General features: G+C 44.7%; 1 protein-coding gene across 3 annotated transcripts in view; it reads left to right on the forward strand.

Moving 5' to 3' along the window:
* pphln1 (periphilin 1) overlaps positions 1–22,117 on the forward strand; it is a 221,779-nt gene that overhangs the window by 141,723 nt on the left and 57,939 nt on the right. For all 3 annotated transcript variants that reach the window (XM_072484379.1, XM_072484381.1, XM_072484380.1), the window contains one exon: positions 4,154–4,291. In XM_072484379.1, the coding sequence (XP_072340480.1) occupies positions 4,154–4,291 (138 nt within the window). The remainder of the gene's footprint in view (positions 1–4,153; positions 4,292–22,117) is intronic.

A 22,117-nucleotide genomic window follows, 5' to 3' on the forward strand; every position in this document is an offset into this window, starting at 1 on the left:
GGGCACAGCCTCAGAAGGAACGATCCTTTAAAACTGAGATGCGGAGAAATTTCTGCCAGAGGATGGTGCTCATTGCTGCAGAAGGATGTGGAGGCCAAGTTACTCAATGTCTTTAAGACAGAGATTGATAGGTTCTTGATTAATAAAGGGATTGGGGATTATGAGGAGAAGGCAGGAGAATGGGGATGAGAAACATATCAGCCATGATTGAGTGGCAGAGCAGACCCAATGGGCCGAATGGTCTGATTCTGCTCCTACATCGTATGGTCTAATGGGCCAAAAATATTGTGATGGCCGGTGGCGAAGTCTTACTGTCTCTTTTTCCACACATCACACTCCAGTTCTTTGTGTGGGCATACAGCATTATTGAAATTTTGAGTCAGCTTGTGCCCTAGCTGTTGCCACGTCTCACTTGAACCTTTTCCTAATTTTTTTGTTCCCGTCTTCTGAATGAATGGGTATCTTCTGTTATTTCTGTCTCTCTCTTAAAATTATCGAGTACCACCCTCCCAAATCCGAAGCATCCTTTGTCTCTGGAATGAGTGTCTTCTCATCCTTAATGACTTCAACCTATGTCTAAACTCCCTACCTTCAGTCCTCTCTCCTTCAATTCGGCTATTCTCCTGTTATTTCTCATTCTATTTCCTCACATAAATATTTCTACCTGCATCCGCAGTTGACCTTACATGACTTCACCGCCAAGACCTTCATCAGTAAGGTGACTTTGACAATCCTTTGTCTCACAACACTTATGCCAATTTTGATGCATCTGCACCCATTATTCCTGGTTCTCCAGTACAATTTGACCTTTGCTCCTTAAGCAACATACGCTTGATGCACAAATGGTCCTTCTAGCCACATCTAGTTTGAGCATATTGTTCTACCACGCCTCCCTCTCCTTAGACAAAGCTTGTTACTCCAGATTATTCATTTAAACAAAGAAAAATCACTCCTTCCATTATCTTTTCATCATATGTATTCATTGACAAGCTGGTCAACAATATATATACATTGACAACAATCAGCTCTTCCTCTCAACTACTTCCATTATTATTGTAACCACTGCTATGCCATCAGACTGCTTGACTGAGACAAAGTTTTTTTAAAACTCCAATTCAACACTGGAAAGACAGATTCCATTATCTTTGGTCCCACCATAACCTTCGCCCTGTTGCAACTGGTTCTATTGCCCTCTCCAAACACTTGCATTGACAAATCAGACAATGTAAACCAATTTAATTCAGAGCTGATTTTCAAGCCTCACATCTTATGCACCACTGAGATTGCTTGCTTTTTTCACATCTGGACTCAATTTTTCAAGCCGACTATTCTATTCTAGGGGGGGGGGGCATGGTAGCACAGTGGTTAGCACAGTTGCTTCACAGCTCCAGGGTCCCAGGTTCGATTCCCAGCTTGGGTCACTGCCTGTGCGGAGTCTGCACCTTCTCCCCGTGTCTGCGTGGGTTTCCTCCGGGTGCTCCGATTTCGTCCGACAGTCCAAAGATGTTCAGGTTAGGTGGATTGGCCATGATCAATTGCCCTTAGGTTAGGTGGGGTTACTGGTTCATGTGAATAGGGTGGAGGTGTGAGCTTAAATGGGGTGCTCTTTCCAAGAGCCGGTGCAAACTCAGTGGGCCGAATAGCCTCCTGCACTGTAAATTCTATGATTCCCTCCAAATAATTCAACATGTGTAAACTGCCCATATCTCCTGGCCCTGATGGAATACATCCCAGAGTGCTAAAAGAGATGGCTAGGGAAATTGCAAATGCACTAGTGATAATTTACCAAAATTCACTAGACTCTGGGGTGGTCCCAGGGGATTGGAAATTAGCAAACGTGACACCACTGTTTAAAAAGGAGGTAGGCAGAAAGCGGGTAATTATAGGCCAGTGAGCTTAACTTCGGTAGTCGGGAAGATGCTGGAATCTATCATCAAGGAAGAAATAGCGAGGCATCTGGATGGAAATTGTCCCATTGGGCAGATGCAGCATGGGTTCATAAAGGGCAGGTCGTGCCTAACTAATTTAGTGGAATGTTTTGAGGACATTACCAGTGAGGTAGATAACGGGGAGCCAATTAATGTGGTATATCTGGATTTCCAGAAAGCCTTTGACAAAGTGCCACACAAAAGGTTGCTGCATAAGATAAAGATGCATGGCATTAAGGGGAAAGTAGTAGCATGGGTAGAGGATTGGTTAATTAATAGAAAGCAAAGAGTGGGGATTAATGGGTGTTTCTCTGGTTGGCAATCAGTAGCTAGTGGTGTCCCTCAGGGATCAGTGTTGGGCCCACATTTGTTCACAATTTACATAGATGATTTGGAGTTGGGGGACCAAGGGCAATGTGTCCAAGTTTGCAGACGACACTAAGATGAGTGGTACAGCAAAAAGTGCAGAGGATACTGGAAGTCTGCAGAGGGATTTGGATAGGCTAAGTGAATGGGCTAGGGTCTGGCAGTTGGAATACAATGTTGACAAATGTGAGGTTATCCATTTTGGTAGGAATAACAGCAAAAGGGATTATTATTTAAATGATAAAATATTAAAACATGCTGCTGTGCAGAGAAATCTGGGCGTGCTAGTGCATGAGTCGCAAGAAGTTGGTTTACAGGTGCAACAGGTGATTAAGAAGGCAAATGGAATTTTGTCCTTCATTGCTAGAGGGATGGAGTTTAAGACTAGGGAGGTTCTGCTGCAATTGTATAAGGTGTTAGTGAGGCCACACCTGGAGTATTGTGTTCAGTTTTAGTTCCCTTACTTGAGAAAGGACGTACTGGCACTGGAGCAGAGGAGATTCACTAGGTTAATCCTAGAGCTGAAGGGATTGGATTACGAGGAGAGGTTGAGTAGACTGGGACTGTACTCATTGGAATTTAGAAGGATGAGGGGGGATCTTATAGAAACATATAAAATTATGAAGGGAATAGATAGGATAGATGCGGGCAGGTTGTTTCCACTGGCGGGTGAAAGCAGAACTAAGGGGCATAGCTTCAAAATAAGGGGAAGTAGATTTAGGACTGAGTTTAGGAGGAACTTCTTCACCCAAAGGGTTGTGAATCTATGGAATTCCTTGCCCAGTGAAGCAGTAGAGGCTCCTTCATTAAATGTTTTTAAGATAAAGATAGTTTTTTGAAGAATAAAGGGATTAAGGGTTATGGTGTTCGGACCGGAAAGTGGAGCTGAGTCCACAAAAGATCAGCCATGATCTCTTTGAATGGTGGAGCATGCTCGAGGGGCCAGATGGCCTACTCCTGCTCCTAGTTCTTATGTTCTTATCACGTTCCAGTTACCTATTAGCCCCATTCCCACTGGCTTCTTTATCCTCAACTGCCTCCTTCATGTTCACATTCCTCCATGGCCTGGTGCACTCTACCTTATCAGTCTCTTTTTCCCCCCCCATCCTCCCCCCACAAATCATATCTGTGTTTCCCTATCCTTTGGTCCTCTGAATTTGCATACTACCTTCCCTTTGCCTCACTATTCTGACACAATGTTCCAAATGATGTTTCTCTCTACCTTTAAAAAAAATCTTCTTAAATCCGATCTTTTGATCATTTCTTAATTGCTCTTTGTTTCTCCCATAGTGCAGGATACTTTTATACGTTTAACGCACTAGAGAAATTCAAGTGGTTGTTGTTTGGATGTTTAAAATCATTCCATTGTGTTGTATGTAGATTTTATTTTCTGATCTTTGCTTCTATTTCTTGCTTCAAAACTGCACAAACCATAAAACCAGTTACTTTACAAAGCCTCATCCTTCAAGAAAAAGGACTCTTGATAGGATTGAATTCATCAGGTTCCAGATCTCCCTCACAATTGATGAGATGCTGCTGTGTAGTTCCATATATGTATCTTCTAAAAGCTCACAAAGTAGTTGGGTATTGTTACTTCACTGTGTAATGCATAGAATTATAGAATCCCTGCAGTGCTCACCACTGTGCCACCGTGCCACCCATGGTAACATTGTCTTCAAAGCTGCCATTTATTGGATAAACTGATAGATGACACCCTGTTGTTTCTGAATTTGTGTAGTTTGAAGCTTGTGAACCAGAAATGATGGGCCAAAATTGGTGTGCTAATAAATAATTTTGTGCAATGAAAGAGCATCATGTGCCATTTCTCTTTTGGTGATCTTGTTTTTTTCTGGTTGTAGGATGTTATTCAAACGCTATTTTCCGATAAATTGGATGATCTAGAGATCAATACACGGAGTGCTGTTGACCTTATAGACTTAAGCCAGACAGATCTTCGCACCAAAGCAATTGCTGAGAAAACTAAAGAGATTGAAGAGGTTAGCATTTTTAATTTTTCTTTAAACAAAGTTGAAAGTAGATGAAAACAATCAGGGGAGGGGGGTGGGGAGGGAGAGAGCTTTCATTGTGGCATTATGAAACTGGTTGCAGTAAGAATAATGATGAAGTTTACATTTAAAACTCATGTTTGAGTTAGTGCTTTGTATATGTGGGGCAGGGAGGGAGGAACAGGTGACCTGGAGGCAGTAACCAGAAGAGCTGGGAGAAAAGAGGACCCAGAGGCAATGAGAGCTGTTCAATCCAGTCGATGGCTCCAGAGTCGAACGCCTGAATTCTGAGAGAATTCCAAGTATGACTTCACAGAAAAACAGGTGTGATTGGCGGTTGGTGAATATTTTGCCCATTTAGCCTTCTTGCTCATGTAATGTGTTAGTAATTTTTTTTGATTTTCAAATAAAGGGAAATTTAGCATAGCCAATCCATCTATCCTGCACATCTTTGGGTTATGGGAGTAAGACACTGGGAGAATGTGCAAACTCCAGACAAGACAGTGACCCGGTGCCAGCATTGAACCCGGGTCTTCGGCGCCGTTAGGCAGCAGTGCTAACCACTGTGCCACTACCGCTCCGTAATGTGTTAGTAATTGTGTTAGGGGCAGCACGGTAGCATTGTGGATAGCACAATTGCTTCACAGCTCCAGGGTCCCAGGTTCGATTGCCGGCTTGGGTGACTGTCTGTGCGGAGTCTGCACATCCTCCCCGTGTGCGTGGGTTTCCTCCGGGTGCTCCGGTTTCCTCCCACAGTCCAAAGATGTGCAGGTTAGGTGGATTGGCCATGATAAATTGCCCTTAGTGTCCAAAATTGCCCTTAATGTTGGGTGGGGTTGCTGGGTTGTGGGGATAGGGTGGAGGTGTTGACCTTGGGTAGGATGCTCTTTCCAAGAGCCGGTGCAGACTCGATGGGCCGAATGGCCTCCTTCTGCACTGTAAATTCTATGAATTGTAAGGGTTTATTAGTTGTATTGAATTGAATTTGATTTATTGAGGTAGAGTGTAAAATATTGTTCTGCGTACAGTCCAGACAATTCGTTCCATACATGAATAAAACCGAGGACATGCATAAATACAAAATGTAATTCATAGGCACAGGCATTGGGTCAGCATACGGAGTGTAATGCCATTCATTAGAGGGGATGTGTGAAGAGATCAGTTTAGTCCATGAAAGGGTCATTCAGGAGTCTGGTAACAGCTGTATTTGAACGTATTAGTGCGTGTTCTCAGACTTTTGTATCTTCTACCCGATGGAAGAAGTTAGAAGGGAGAATAACCCAGGTGGGTGGGGTCTTTGATTATGCTGTCCACTTTCCCAAGGCAGCATGAGCTGTAGACCGAGCCAATGGATGGCAGGCAGGTTCGTGTGATGGACTGGGCTGTGCTCACTACTCTCTGTAGTTTCTTACAGTCTTGGGCTGAGCAGTTGCCATAGGATGGTAGATAGGATGCTTTCTATGGTGCATCTGTAAATAGTGTTAAGAGTCTATGTTGACATGCTGAATTTCCTTAGTTTCCTGAGGAAGTATAGGCGACATTGTGCTTTCTTGTCGTAGCGTCAATATGCGTGGACCAGGACAGATTGTTGGTGGTGTGCACATCTAGGAATTTGAAGCTATCCACCTCGGCACCATTGAGGCAGACGGGTGTGTACGATACTTTGTTTCCTGAAGTCAATGACCAGCTCTTTAGTTTTGCTGACGTTGAGGGAGAGATTGTTGTCGTTACAACACACAACTAGATTCTCTGGCTCCCTCCTGTACTCTGACTCATCATTAATCAAGATCCGACCAACTACGGTCGTGTCATCATCAAACACGTAGATGACGTTAGAGCCAAATTATGCCACGCCAGTCGTATGCATATAAGGAGTATAATGATGTTGAAGGCAGGGCTGCGTCTGAATAGGCGTCTGACGTAGGAGTCTTTGTTGTCGAGATGCTCCAGGGATAAGTGTATGGCTCGGGAGAAGGACCGGTTGTGGCGGTATGCAAATTTAAGTGCATCAAGGCATTCTGGGAGTATGGAATTGATGTATCTCATGATCAACCTCTCAAAGCACTTCAAAACTTGGTATTTTATTTTCAATATTTTTATTCTCCTCCTTTTTCACATTTTCTCCCAAATCTACACCCAACAATAAACAATAATCAGTAAGGAACGCAATGTCAATCCCCATATCAATAACAACAATCCCATCCTCCCACCAAACACCCAAACATTAGCCCGCAGGTTAACATAAACAAATAACAAAAAGGAATCGGGAATCACCCATCGTCACCATTAACACATACAGTCCCCCTCCCTCTAACTCTCCCAACCCTACCCCTAATGTTCGATGTAATCCAATTCTCAAAAGTGCATAATGAATAACACCCATGAATTGTAGAACCCTTCCATCCTTCCCCTCAGTTCAGAGTCAAGAATTCTAGCAGGTTCCCCCACGTGTCCGCCACGCAGGGCACAGGATGGAGAGGTTGATCTCCACCCCAACACGATCCGCCTTCAGGCATCAACGAGGCGAAGCCTACAACATCTGCCTCCGCACACGTTCCCAACCCCGGCTGGTCTGACACCCGAATATTGCCACCCGAGGACCCAGGTCCAGTTTCAAATGAACCACTTTAGAGATTACCCGAAAAGCCTTCTTCCAGTAATCCTCCAGCTTTGGACAGGACCAAAACATATGAACATGGTTTGCGGGGCCCTAGTCACACACACCTTCTACCGCGTCAAAGAGCCGGCTCTTCCTTGCCCTTGTGAGGTGTGCTCCATATACCATCTTCAGCTGTATCACCCCCAACCTCGCACACTAGGTGGAGGCATTCACTCTCCGGAGCACCTCACACCAGAACCACTCCTCCATACCCTCTCCCAACTCTTCCTCCTACTTTGCCTTGATACCTTCCAGCAGTGCCTTCTCCTCTTTTCAAATAATCCGTCGATGCTACCCCCTTCTCCAGTCCCTGTCGTCAGCACCTCCTCCAGCAATGTGGAGGCCGGATATACCGGGAAGCTCTATCTACTTTCTGGAAAAGTCTCAAACCTGCATGCCTCTAAATATTTCCCCCTGCTCCAGCCAATACTTCGCTCCCAGCTCCTTCAATCCTGCAAACCGATCTTTTAGTGTCCTAATTCCTTTCTCCTCCCCATCTCCGAAAATTTCCATCCCACTTGCCTGGCTCAAATCTATGGTTCCCCCAAATTGGCATTTCCCTTGACCCTGCCCCCAACCCGAAGTGCTGGCGAAACTGCCTCCAAATTCTCAACAAAGCTAATACTACCGGACTCCCTGAATATTTCCCCGGGGCTGTCGGGAGCGGCGCTGTTGCTAACTCCTTCAATCCCGACCCCCTACAAAACTCTCTTCCATTCTGACCCACTGGGAGTCAACCCCTTTGACCGCTCTGTACCTTCTCCACATTCGCCGCCAAGTAACAATACATCAGGTTTGGAAGATCCAAATCCCCTGCCTGCCTTCTCCTCTGTAGCAGCACCTTTCTAATTCTGGCCACCTTCCCTCCCCATATGAATGAGGTAATCATTCCTTCAATCTCTCTAAAACATGCCTTCGTCAGGAAAATCGGCAGGCATTGAAAAATAAACCGAAATCGCGGCAACACGTTCATTTTAACTACCTGTACTCGACCCACCAGTGACCGAGGGAGACCATCCCACCTTACCAGATCAGCTTTGCACCCTCCCCACCAAACTAGAAATGTTGCATTTACGGAGCCCCCCCTCTCTGCCCCACCCCCGGCAGAGACACCACAAAATATTCACTCTTGTCTCGATTTAATTTTTATCCCGAGAAAGACCCAAATAACTGAAGCAGCTCCAGTATTCCCCCTATTGACACACTCGATTCCGACACATATAATAACAAATCATCGGCATATAAGGACACCCTATGCTCTATCACTCCCCACCGCACTATCCCTTTCCATACCCCCGAACTTCTTAACATGATGGCCAATGGCTCAATCGCGAGTGCAAATAGCAGGGGGGACATCGGGCATCCCTGCCTAGTCCCACAGTGAAGAGAAAAGTGTTCCGAGCTTAAGTTACTTGTGCGGACACCCATCCTCTGCTCCTTATACAGTAGCTTTACCTAGACCACAAATCTTGGTCCAATCCCAAACTGCTCCAGAACTGCCATCAAGTACCCCCATTCTACCAAGTCAAATGCTTTCTCGGTGTCCAATGCCACAACCACCTCTGTTTCCTTCCCCTCCGCCGGTGCCATAACCACGTTCAATACCCTCCTAATGTTCGAAAGTAGTTGCCTCCCTCTCACAGATCCTGTCTGATCTCCATCTATCACCTTCGGGAGGCACTCCTCTCCCTTACCTGCCAGTATCTTTGCCAATATCATTGCGGCCATGTTTAAAAGTGATTTGGACCTAAACGACCACACTCCGTCGGATCCTTATCTGTTTTAAGCAACAGGGAAATGGATGCCTGCCCCAAAGTTTGTGGTAACATCCCCTTCCCTATCGCCTCCTCAACATCCCCATCATCAGCAGTACCAGCTTATCTTTGAATTTTTTATAATATTCCACGGGAAATCTATCCGGCCCTGCCACCTTCCCCGACTGCATCCTCCCAATCGCATCTTTTATCTCCTGCTCCACTATCGCCCCCTTATAATGTAGCCCTGTCCCCTCCCCTAACCTCTGGTACTCCAGCCCATCTAGAAATTCCTGCATCACCCGGCCTCCCCCACGTGGCTCTGACCTGTACAACCTCCCATAGAATTCCTTAAAGACCTTGTTAATCTGATCTGGAGCCACCACCAACTTCCCTGCCCTGTCCCGCAGCACCTGGACAATTTCCCTTGCCGCAGCCTCCCTCCGGCACTGACCCGCCAACATACTCCATGCTCGTAAATTGCCCTTGCTCGTTTCAATTGGCATATCGCCTTCCTGGTAGATAGTCGGTCAAAGGTCGCCTGAAGTTTCTTTCTCTTTTCCAACTTTGTTTGGTCACCATCTTCTGCATACCTCCAGCATCTCATCTATTACCCTCTGACGCTCCAACCTCTCTTCTTTGTCCAGCCTAGCCTTGAACGAGATCACCTCACCCCAGAAAACTGCCCTTGACACCTCACCCGAGCATTTAAAACCTACATATTCCTCGATTTAAGACTTGGTATTGATACTGTTGTTTCCTTTCTAAAACAGCAGGTCTGAATTCCTTCCAGAAAACAATTATTTCTTTTAAGTTATCAAGCAGTCTGGAAACACCTTTTAAAATGAAAATACAGAGACACTTCTTTTCAACCTGTGCAGTACAAAACCAGTTCAAACTCAAAGTGAAAGTAAAACTCAGAGCCACAGCCAGATCCCAACTCAAAAAGGAAAGTAAAAGGTCAGAGGCACAGCCCAGCTCCACCCACACATTGACTTCACTGAAGCCATGTGATAAGACAAAAACATTACTTACAGGGACTCTCCCATGACACCATCTTTGCAATTGTCTGACAGGTTCATAGCTCTTGATGCCTGTATGGATGAAAGTGGTGACTGCAGGGTGGATGAGAAAACTGACAGTGGCGCCATGGTTCAGGAAACACTCAAGCCAGGAGAGTTAATAGGAATATGAGGAACCTATAATCGGGGGGTGGACACTATTCACTGCAGCAAACAGCGGGAGTCTCTATGAATGTATTGCTTGCCTGATGCCAGAGTTTGGGTTAGCTGCTTTTAGCTGGAGAGGAAATTGCAACCCTTGTGTGCAGCATGGTGACACAGTGGTTAGCACTGCTGAATCATAGAACCTGGGACCTGGCTTCAATTCTGGCCATAGGTGCAGTTCGCAGGTTCTCCCGTGTCTGCGTGGGTTTCTTCCTGGTGCCCCGGTTTTCTCCTACAGTCCAAAAATGTGCAGGTTAGGTGGGGTTACTGGGATAGGGCAGGGAGTAGGTCTAAGTAGGGTACTCTTTCAGAGTGTCGGTGCAGACTCGATGGGCCAAATGACCTCTTTCTGCACTGTAGGGATTCTATGATTTAGGCCAATCAAGTAAGGAAGAAGCAGGTAACTTTTGTTTTAACCTGTTGCATTGTTCAGTGTGTGTTTCCACATGCAAAGCATGCAAACTGGAATTGCAGGGTTCATGGTCTCTGCTAAATGACATCATTTAGCTAGAAATACACGATAATAGGCCTCAGCATTTTTGGTGTGGGAGAGTAGGTGACGACTGAATTATGAAAGCAACTTTTGATGACTTTAAACAATTCAATTTTATGACACTTTTGCATTACACATGTAGGGCAGTATTTAATGGAGGTGATGGGATCCACACCTGGCGCACTCCCACTTGATTAAATGTCCCCACACCCCACCACAAAATTTGCTACGGGGGGGGGGGCATTAAATTCTGTCTGTTGATTCAAGCATCCTGCAGTACTTGCTGTAAGAAAGTCCATCAAGAATTGGAATATGTGGCTGTTCCCGCTGAATAAGTAAGGTTCATGTTGGATGCTCCAACCCAGATGGCGATAAACAGAGTGTTATCATCAACTTTAGATGAATTGTCAATTTCGCTACAAGAATTAAGTAAATATTATATTCTATGCCAATGTTGCTCGAGGGAGCACTACTGTCTTCTGATGAGAAGTTAACCTCCATGCAGGTTGAGGTGGACATGAAAGGTGCCATGTTATCAACAGTTCAAGAAAACCGAGGGTAATTCTCCCATTGTCCTGGTCAATCTTTATCCTTCAATCAATACTATGGCTGGAACTTTCAGGTCGTTCTCGCCAGCAAGTCCTTCCATTCCCCCCAACGGTGCACCACGGCCACGGGTTTTCCAGCGGCAAAGGGTGCATTCAACTGGAAACCCCATTGATAATGGTGGGATCTTGGGCAATGGTGGGCCACCTGATTGTCGGCGGCTTGCTCGGAAAATCCTACCCTATGAATCAACTGAGCTGAATTCACATGTGCATTTCAAATTAATCATTGACCAGTCACTGTTAATATATTTTAATGTTTTTAAAAATAAATTTACAGTGCCCAATTCTTTTTTTTTCCAAATAAGGGGCAATTTAACATGGCCAATTCACCTACCTGGCACATCTTTGGGTTGTGGGGATGAGACCCACGCAAACACAGGGAGAATGTGCAAACTCCACACGGACAGTGACCCAGGGCCGGGATAAAACCTGGGTCCTCAGCGTTGTGAGGCAGCAGTGCTAACCACTGCGCCACCGTGCTGCCCCCAATATATTTTAATATTGATTCACTTTTATCATACCATGGTAATTCAAAGACTACAGAATAGTTATATGGATAATATGAAATCTAAATTGACTCCAGTTGAATCAGATACTTGTGGCTAAAGGCACTGGGCAAAACTCATGACTCTCATGGTAACCTTTTTCCCCTTTTCTGAGCTGGAAAGGGCTTTCCTGGGCTGGCTCTATATATTTCAAAATGTTACGTTTTTCAAAAATACCCTATTACCGTAGCCATTTGCATCACTGCAGTTGATCGTATCTGTTTTCTTGGCAGACTGAGCTGAACTGAGTTACTGACCCACTATTATGCCAGAAATAAATTATGCTTAATTTTGATGATCGTTCATTACTTTTAAGAGTTTGAATCAGAAACCTCCTTGGTCTACTGGTCTATATGGCTCAATTTTAAACTAGAGAATATATTTACCAGCTGAGTTATCAGGAAATTATATATCACTTCTACTAGTAATCAAATTAGTACAAGATTGATAGGTGATTACAGAATTCTATATCACTGTTAAGAGATTAATTTTAAAATTAGTGTCACCATAAGATGTGCTAACACAAATATAACCCTTTCTATTCTGAAAATCCTACAGTTGATTAGTCTGCAAATATTGAAGACTGGTAACTAGGGAAGAGTACCACAGCAGTTGGCACTCATGGAAATGTATCTCAGCATGAGTCAGTGGGGGACATTGTAATTCAAAAAATAGGTTGTTGTCTGAGAAAAGTGTTTCCTGGTCTAAAACCTACAATCAACCTGCCCATGTTGGGCTTTAACTGGTGCCAGAAGGTGGGTATGGACCAACATGCTTCAAGAAAGCAAGTTGAAACTTGAAATATGATCATAAGACTTTGAGCCTTATTTTCACGTAGGTTTTTGATTTTGTCTGCTGAGTTACTGAATGTCCGGAAACGTGCCAGCTTTGTTGAGGTGAGGACTTCGTAGATTCTGGATTTGTGTGTCTGCTTCCCTGAAGTCTCAAATACCATCTTGAGGCCTGTATTTCACCCATCCCATCCCCGACCATAGTCCTGTGATTTCCCCCTCAGCCCAAGGCTTCGGCCCCAACCTGCACTTTCCCTTCTTCCCCGATTGAGCCCCCTCAAGTTGATCTGATTGTGGTGTCTTACCCTCCTCCCCAGTACAGACTGCTGCGAATGAGCTCCACACCTAGCTGGAGACCTGTCCATCTGGCTGGGGGTCAGGATAGGTCTCCAGGTGCAGAATCCATTCGTGACATCACAGACATGGGAATCTGAAACAGTAGGGTTCCACAATTTTCTGATGGCCCTGTACCTTATGGGTTAGTTAAGTTAAATTTCCTTCACCACCACCTCCCCCTTCCCCCAACCACCGACATCTTCCAGAGAGTGGGAGGAGAATTTAAGTGGGAGAGGTAATGATGTGTTGGTTAAGATGAAGATTCGTGAGATCACATTTTCAGTAGGGTATTAATGCTATAGTTCATTTTTTCCGTTGTCGGAGCTGGAGGTTCCTCGCAAAAGGGTGAGAAATTAAAATTGAGAGGCTTAAAAAACTGATTAGAATTGTTACTTTTGAAGCTGCTTAGTGTTTTTAAAAAAAAAAAAAATGTTTATTCAAAGTTTTTCCAACAAATATTTTCAACCAATTAAACCCCCTCCCCCTAACAGAAAAGAGAAGGAACAGAACAAAACATAAATATATCAATCCAACATAATACAGAACTTGTACAATGGGTTCCTCCCGCACATATTGACTCTCCCATATGATTATGTTTTTCCTTTTCCAGGTGCCCCTAGGAAAAACCCCTTCCCTGCCCACCCATATACCCCCCCCTGAAAGAGACCCCCCCCCCCCCTCGCTGGGTTGCTGCTGCTGCTGACCGACCTCCTTCTAACGCTCCGCGAGATAGTCTAGGAACGGTTGCCACTGCCTGTAGAACCCCTGCGCAGACCCCCTCAAGGCAAACTTTATCCTCTCCAGCTTGATGAACCCTGCCATGTCATTTATCCAGGCTTCCACACTGGGGAGCTTCGCGCCTTTCCATAATAGCAAGAAACTCCGCCGGGCTACCAGGGACGCAAAGGCCAGAATACCGGCCTCTTTCCGCCTCCTGCACTCCCGGCTCATCCGCCACCCCAAATAGTGCCAGCCCCCAACTTGGCTTGACCTCGACTTTCACCACCTTAGACATAGTCCTCACGAAACCCATCCAGTGCCGGGCACGACCAGAACATGTGGGTGTGATTCACCGGGCTTCCTGAGCACCTCCCACACCTGTCCTCCACCCCAAAGAACCTACTCAGCCTCGCCCCTGTCATATGCGCTCTGTGAATAACCTTAAACTGTATCAGGCTAAGCCTGGCACATGAGGAAGAGGAATTAACCCTACTCAGGGCATCAGCCCACAGACCCTCTTCAACTCCTCCTCCCATTTGCCCTTCAGCTCCTCTACCGAAGCCTCCTCTTCTTTCATCTCCTGATATATCGCCGAAACCTTGCCTTCTCCGACCCATATACCCAAAATTACCCTGTCCTGAATCCCCTGTGCCGGGAGCAACGGGAATTCCCTCACCTGCCGCCTCACAAATGCCCTCACCTGCATGTACCTGAACGCATTTCCCGGGGGTAACCCAAACTTCTCCTCCAGCGCTCCTAGGCTCGCAAACGTCCCATCTATAAACAGGTCCCCCATCCTTCTGATCCCTGACCGATGCCAGCTCTGAAACCCCCCGTCCATCCTTCCTGGGACAAACCGATGGTTTTCTCTGATCGGGGACCACACCGAGGCTCCCATCTCACCCCTGTGTCGTCTCCACTGCCCCCAGATCTTCAGCGTTGCCGCCACCACCGGACTCGTGGTGTACCTTGTCGGTGAGAGCGGCAGCGGTACCGTCACCAGCGCCCTCAGGCTCGTTCCTTTGCAGGACGCCATCTCCAGCCTCTTCCATGCCACCCCCTCTCCCTCTGTTACCCACTTACATCATCTTGGCTGCCCAATAGTAGCCACCCAGATTCGGCAACGCCAGCCCTCCTCTGTCCCTACTACGCTCCAGAAACCCCCTCCTTATCCTCGGGGTCTTGTTTGTCCACACAAAACCCATGATGCTCCTACCTACCCGCTTAAAAAAGGCCTTGGTAATCATATTAGGAAGGCACTGGAACACAAAAAGAACTGCTTAGTTTTTTGACAAGTATACGTACCAGATATGCCATGGTTAAGCAGTTCAGTCCGAAGACAAGTAATAAAGATTCTTAAAATACTACAGAGTCCACTCTATCTTGTCTAGACATCATATTGACGCTGGTTGCATTGACTGCAGTTCCATTCTTTCTGGACAGCTACTCAAACTTTGCTTGTGCAGGCATTATTAAAATAACTGCACACTTTGTACTGTAAAGAGCCTATTATAATAAGAACGAATCAATAGCAGCCATTCAAATGAGAACATTTACCTTGGCACCTTATCGAGCCAGCAAATACTGAATAAAAATGTCAGTCACAGGCAATATCGAGTATTTTGGTTGCCAGGGATATGTGGGTTTAAAAGACAAGTATCTGCGGAGTGCATGGTAGGGAAGCAGTTGTTCGATGATGGGACTTGGAACCCTTTCAGCAATTGATTACTTTATATTAATGATTTATTCTGGAGAATTGTGTGACAACAAATTTATGTTTTGGCATTTTGAAACTCTGCAATACTTATTTCTCAAATGTTTCCAAGGGGATTTTTCAAGAATTTTTAATCAAATTGACTTTTCTTCTACAATTCTTTGACTTTTTCTCTTCCTGTTCTGGAGTTGGTGACCTGCACTGGGATGTGATTCTCCACCTGCTGGTGGAACTCCAATATGACTTAAAGCAGTGCTTCATGTGAGTGATGATGGGAGACTTTGCTGTAAGGAGCATGACCCTAACATGTTCTTATCTATCATGTACACAACTATCATGCTGGACAATTGTATTGGAGAAGTATTTCTATGTTCCTCTAAATCTGACCATTCACATATCCCTGATTTTAATAGTTCCACTGCAGTCAATGCAACCGGCGTCAATTTGCTGTCTAGCGAAGATAGAGTGGACTTTGTAGTATTTTAAGAATCTTTATTACTTGTCGTCTTCGGACTGAACCTGCGGCTGTGCCTTCAGCTACCAAGGACTCTGGTTCTGGAATTCCCTCCCTGAGCCTCTCCACTTCTTTACCTCTCTCTCCCTGTTTAAGATGACCCTTAAACGCTACGTATTCAACAAGCTTCTTGTCATCTGTCCTAATGTCTCCTGAAGTAGCTCAATGTCAGATTTTGCTTGATAAGTTTCCTATGAAGTGATTTGGCAGGTTTTATTATGTTAAATGCACTTAAATCCGAGTTATTGCTACTGGAGAAGAATCCATGCACAATTACTTCTTTTAATCCAAGGCCAATTGTAGCAACTCCTTCATGCTTCCAGTCTAATGTTGAGTACCATGATTTACTCATCTGTAGGGATCCTATTGATTTAATTTGATTTGATTTATTATTGTCACATGTATTAGTATACAGTGAAAAGTATTGTTTCTTGCATGCCGGACAAACAATGCATACCGTACATAGGGAAGGAAGGAGAGACTGCAGAATATAATGTTACAGTTATAGCAAGAGTTAGAGAAAAGATCAACTTAATACGAGGTAGGTCCATTCAAAGGTCTGATGGCAATAGGGAAAAAGCTGTTCTTGAGTCGGTTGGCACGTGACCTCAAACTTTGGTATCTTTTTCCTGACAAGAAGGTGGAAGAGAGTATGTCCGGGCTGCGTGGGGTCCTTAATTATGCTGGCTGCCTTTCTGAGGCAGCGGGAATTATAGATAGAGTCAATGGATGGGAGGCTGGTTTGCGTGATGGACTGGGCTACATTCACGACCTTTTGTAGTTTCCTGCGGTCTTGGGCAGAGCAGGCTCCATACCAAGCTGTGATACAACCAGAAAGAATGCTTTCTATGGTGCATTTGTAGAAGTTGGTGAGGGTAGTAGCTGACATGCCAGATTTCCTTAGTCTTCTGAGAAAGTAGAGTCGTTGGTGGGCTTTCTTAACTATAGTGTCGGCATGGGGGGGACCAGGACAGGTTGTTGGTGATCTGTACACCTAAAAACTTGAAGCCCTCGACTCTTTCTACTTCGTTCCCATTGATGTCAACAGGGCATTGATTTACATTATATAGACATTTTACTTTTTAGCATTCAAAGTGACGTTGTGAAAAGAAGAGGTGGCGACATAATATTCATAGAGTACAAAAATGGGTACTCATTGTTCAGTTTATGGAATTTATTCCCTAGACAACTAAGCTGATTTGAAAGGAAACATTTATTTTGGATTGTCAACATTAGCCCAGAAATGTAATTCCACCACATTTTTCACAAAGAATGTTTGACAAGATAAAATCCATACTTTTGAACCTTATCTGATACCCAACTTTTCTATCATGTTTGAGTGTCATATTTTTCAGTATTGGACTTGAAGACATTTAAGGATTAATATGGAGAATCCATCCAGAGAAATTGTAGATATTACTGTACGGTTAATAGTCTAGAGTTGCATGCAAAGACTAAATTTAAGCTTGCACTGAAATCAGTTGCCATCAACTTTTCAAATTGCAACATCCACAAAGTTGTTGTTCAAAGAAATGTGAAATTCCCTCTTAATGCAGTGTGAATAGATCGGCATTTTTAGATTCTGTAGTCTGTCTGATTTCCATCATCTACATACATGATAAATATTTTGCCACACATTATAATGTAAAAGACGAAAAGGATTAACAGAGTATTGCAACACAATCTAAGAGTGAAGTTATGGGGGAGTTTTTGGTCAAAAGGTGGAAATGTAGTGCAGAAGTATTGCATTCTTAAACAATTAAAACTGGCTTCAATAGTGTACCAAAAAAAAGTGTTCAACAGGAGGGTGGTGTTAATTTGATGGATTTTCACCAGTTGTATGCCTTGTTTGTTAGCATTGTACTTTATTTAAGAAAAATGAGAACTGTTTTTACACTGGATGAGTCTACTAGTGCATTGTATGCCCTTCAATGTTTTGTTAACTGGAGCTGTGAGCACAATTCGATGTTCACATACAGGAACTGTTTTCAGAGGTGTTGACAAGAATGATTATTATTTCTCCAGAACATATATTAGAAGACTAATTTTAAACACATCAATGTTATTGTTGGGTATGAGCTGAATGACTGTGCTATAGCGGTGATTTGAAAGCAAATCACAGTGTGCGCCATTTGTTGTCTGAAGAATAGTACAGCAATTTTCTTTCATTTGGTAAGTAAATTGTGTGTTGAACTGGTGTCAAAAGCTGCCCTGGCAGATCACTATTTATCCCAATATGTGGGGAATATTCTTGGAAAATACTGTGCGTGATTTGTTTCAAGTCTGTCAGCTGAAGTGCAAAATATACTGATGCGGGAAGAAACTGTTAAAACATTTGAGGTGAAGTGGAAATGCTGCAAAAACACCAGAGTATTATTCTGGCTAAGGGTGTATCAAATCGTTTTTTTTTTAACCATTATGTGTTTATTACGTTACAAGTGCCAGATAAAGGCAGGTTGTTTTATTTTTAGCAGAATTTTTGAAGTTTCCACTGGGTTTTTGCTTTATTTGCATTACCCTTCACATTCTGCGTGATTATAATGCCAAATGCGAATAATGCAGCTGAAAGGGGAATGGAATTTAAAAAAAATAAATTTAGAGTATCCAATTATTTTTTTTTCCAATTAAGGGGCAATTTAGCATGGCCAATCCACCTACCCTGCAATGGTTGTGGGGGTGAGACGCATGCAGACACTGGGGAATGGGAATGTAATTAATTGTGAGGAACAGAATATATGCCATACAGACATAGAACATAGAACAATACAGCGCAGTACAGGCCCTTCGGCCCACGATGTTGCACCGAAACAAAAGCCATCTAACCTACACTATACCATTATCATCCATATGTTTATCCAATAAACTTTTAAATGCCCTCAATGTTGGCGAGTTCACTACTGTAGCAGGTAGGGCATTCCACGGCCTCACTACTCTATGCAGAGAGTAGTTGTATGAGAGACACACTAAAAGAGGCAGAAAGGGAGATGTAGAGAAACAAAAAGTGAGATAACATTTTACAAGCAAATACCGTAGATCGCAGTTTGTAAGTTGACACATCGTATAAGATGACCCCATTTGTTTTGGGGCACCATGTTTAGTCCTATACTCGGTGGAGAAGTCAATTCCCTTTCTGCTAAGAAATAACATGGGCTCAATATTATGAGGAATGGGCAGCTCGCAACTCCCCAGAAGCAAAGTTGGCGTGCAGCTGACCCTCTTCATGCCAACCCACCCAGCAGCCATGAAGCATTCTGGGGGGCTAAATAAGGGCCGAGTAGGACTTAGACTCACTAGTGAGGATAACCCACTCTTGGGAGCTGCCAGCCAATCCAGCTCCATTGTTCCTGGCAGTCTAAAAGAGCATTAATGGGCGCTGTCAGATCTACAACGAGTAAGATGAAGAAGGTGGCCCAATGTATTCTCGGAAACTGCTAAATCTAAGGCCTTGAGCGGTGAGTCTTTGGGTAGATTAGGATGGGGAAGTGGGATTGGTTAACAGCTATCTAATTTCTAACCCCTCCCTCTCCCACCCCCCATACACACACAAGACAAACAAAGGGGAAAGATGGGTGCAAAAATATATTAAACGGATAAAACTCTGTTTTAGATGGGCGTCTTCCGGTTAGATTCTTTCTTCAGTCTTGGCTTACAGTTGGATGATACTTATGCCTTCATGCTGTAATACGTTTCACTGCAGACTCATCAGGGTCTAGAGATTTCTGCCTTTAGACAGGAGACAGCAGAGAAAGAGAGCTCCTTCCACTTGAAAGTTCAGTAAATTCACAGCAACACCATGCAGCCAACATTTGAGAGTGAACAAAGCTTGTCCTTTCGGAGTCCAGAAGTTCTCTGCTGGGTCCTCTGAAAACACCACATGGCAGAACCCAATAGCTGTCTGTTGCTAGGCAGCATACTTTCTTTCCCTGGCCAATCCATAGCCACCAGCCAACCAATCAAATCAAATTCCTCCAATCTCTGGCGTGCCACTAACTCTGCGTTCTGCTGTATAAAAATCTCAAACCTCATTTTGCATTTTGAGTTCCTCACTTCCTCTGCTCAACTTAAAAGGTATGTCTCCATTAAAGATCCATGGACCAAAACTGATAATAAAATAAATAGGAAATAAGGGAGTTCACAGGAAGGGCCGTTACATTTGTTAACTCAGCCAATAACTTGTAGTGAGGGAATTTGGTGTTAGTGCAAAACTGGTTTGAGAAAGGAAGAGGGAGAAATCGTTCCTGAAGAAAATGTTTGACGTTAAATATGCAATGAGAATAGGGAACTGTCGTGACGTTGAGAAGCACGTGTTGGAATAGGCCCTTGTAACTCGTCAGAATGGTTACGTTGTCACCAGAAATGCAATTGGATCCAATAAAGCCCCACATTCAGTGGAGTTGGTATAACCAGTTGATCGAATGAGAATGTGTAGTGCTGTGGCAGAAGAATAAGATCGCTCAGAGTCAGAAACTATCAAAAGGCCTTGCTGCCAAATGAATTAATTTGACTAATTACATGTGCCTGATGCCAAAGACAATGCGTGGAATTCTCTGTTCCTGAGACTAAGTGCCAGCGCCAATGGAGGATCCGTGGGTGTTTCATGATGAGAAAATAGGCACAAACCCCTCACCGATTCCAGTACTAGTGAGGGGCTAGCAACTGTAAGAGAAGTCAGTTTAGATCTCCCTTCTAGCTGGTGGACTAAGAGTATTAGCAATAATAGGATTTTCGCATCTAGCAGAACATTCCTATTGTCCCCATAAAATAGCAAGACCTGCAAAAAGTAAACAACTGGCCTGCTTCAATATCAAGCTAAATGGAAGTAGGATGCTTCCTAACCCAATCCGTTATAAATCTAAGGCTAGTTCATGTCGACTAATATCCAAAGAATCCAAACTCCCCTTGGAACCTGGGATCTGCAAGGTTTTTTTTATAAATGTTTTTTATTGGGTTTTTGAACAAACAAAGTATATTTGCTGTTATGTACACGGGATATGATATATATAAGAGAAGGGCACACACACACAAATCACAAAGGGAAGAAAAAAAAGTAACAACGCGAGAGAAATACAAAATCAAATAAAGTAACTTGTGGGGTATAATGCACCCGCTCAACAGCAGCATCTCTGTACACTTGGAAAAATTATTTACACATATGAGTAGGCATCTGTTTGTGGGGGGGGGGGGGTGGGGGGTAGATATACATTTGGGTGCCGGAGAGACAATTATGGAATGTAATACTTGAATGGGTCTGGTAGCTGGTCCCTTGCTTCTCCCGGACAGATTTCGCTGCTGTTGTCGTCTCGTGCTCGCTTCCGCTTCAGCCGGCCCTCCCGTCTTCCGCCTGTATTCTCCTTTTTCTCTGTTCCTGTGGATGCCAAGTTTGTTAACGTTTCCCTACCTCCCCACCCCACCTCCCTGGTTCTCCTCTATTGTTCCCTGTCACATCCCCCCTGCCCCCTCCCCCCCCCCACCCGTGGTTCGCCTTTCCTTCCTCTTAGATTTAGCTCCCCCCCTCTCCCCTCCTGGTCTATCTCTCCCTCTCATGCTTCAGCTACTTTCCCCTGGTTCTTAGCTACCTGTTCTGTGGAAGACATCGTCTGACCCTTGGATGGCGAATTTGATTTTCTCCATTTGGAAAGATTCCGAGAGGTCGGACAGCCAGTCTGCAGGTTTGGGTGGTGCTGCTGACCGCCAGCCGAACAGGATTCTGTGGCGAGCAATCAGGGAGGCAAAGGCAAGGGCGTCCGCCCTCCTCCCCAGGAATAGATCTGGCTGGTCTGAAACCCCGAAGACCGCCACTTCCGGGCATGGCTCCACCCTCACCCCACCACTTTGGACATTGCCTCGAAGAAGGCTGTCCAGTACTCCACAAGTCTGGTGCAAGACCGGAACATATGGGCGTGGTTGGCCGGGCTTCCTTGGCACCGTTCACATCTATCCTCCACCTACGGGAAGAACCTACTCAAAAGGGGTCTTGTGAAGTGGGCTCTATGTACCACTTTTAGTTGTGTCAGGCTGAGCCTTGCGCACGTGGAGGTGGAGTTGACCCTATGCAGTGCTTCGCTCCAGAATCCCCACCCTATTTCGATCCCCAGGTCCTCCTCCCATTTCATTCTTGTTGCGTCCAGTATGGTGTCGGCCCCTTCTACCAGTCGGTCATACATGTCGCTGCAGTTCCCTTTATCTAGGATGCTTGCGGGTCCAGTAACTCTTCCAGTAATATCTGTCGAGGCGATTGTGGGTATGTCCTTGTCTCCTTTCATAGGAAGTTTTTGAGTTGCAGGTACCTTAGCTCATTCCCCCTGGCTAGCTGGAATTTCTCTGTAAGTTCGTCCATTGTTGTGATCCTGCCATCCGTGTATAGGTCCCTGACTGTCAGTGTCCCTCCGTCCTGTCCCCACCTTTTGAAGGTGGCATCAGTCAGCACTGGTGTGAACCTATGGTTGTTGCAGATGGG

This window comes from Scyliorhinus torazame, chromosome 19 (genome assembly GCF_047496885.1).
Source record: "Scyliorhinus torazame isolate Kashiwa2021f chromosome 19, sScyTor2.1, whole genome shotgun sequence".
NCBI classification, from domain to species: Eukaryota; Metazoa; Chordata; class Chondrichthyes; order Carcharhiniformes; family Scyliorhinidae; genus Scyliorhinus; species Scyliorhinus torazame.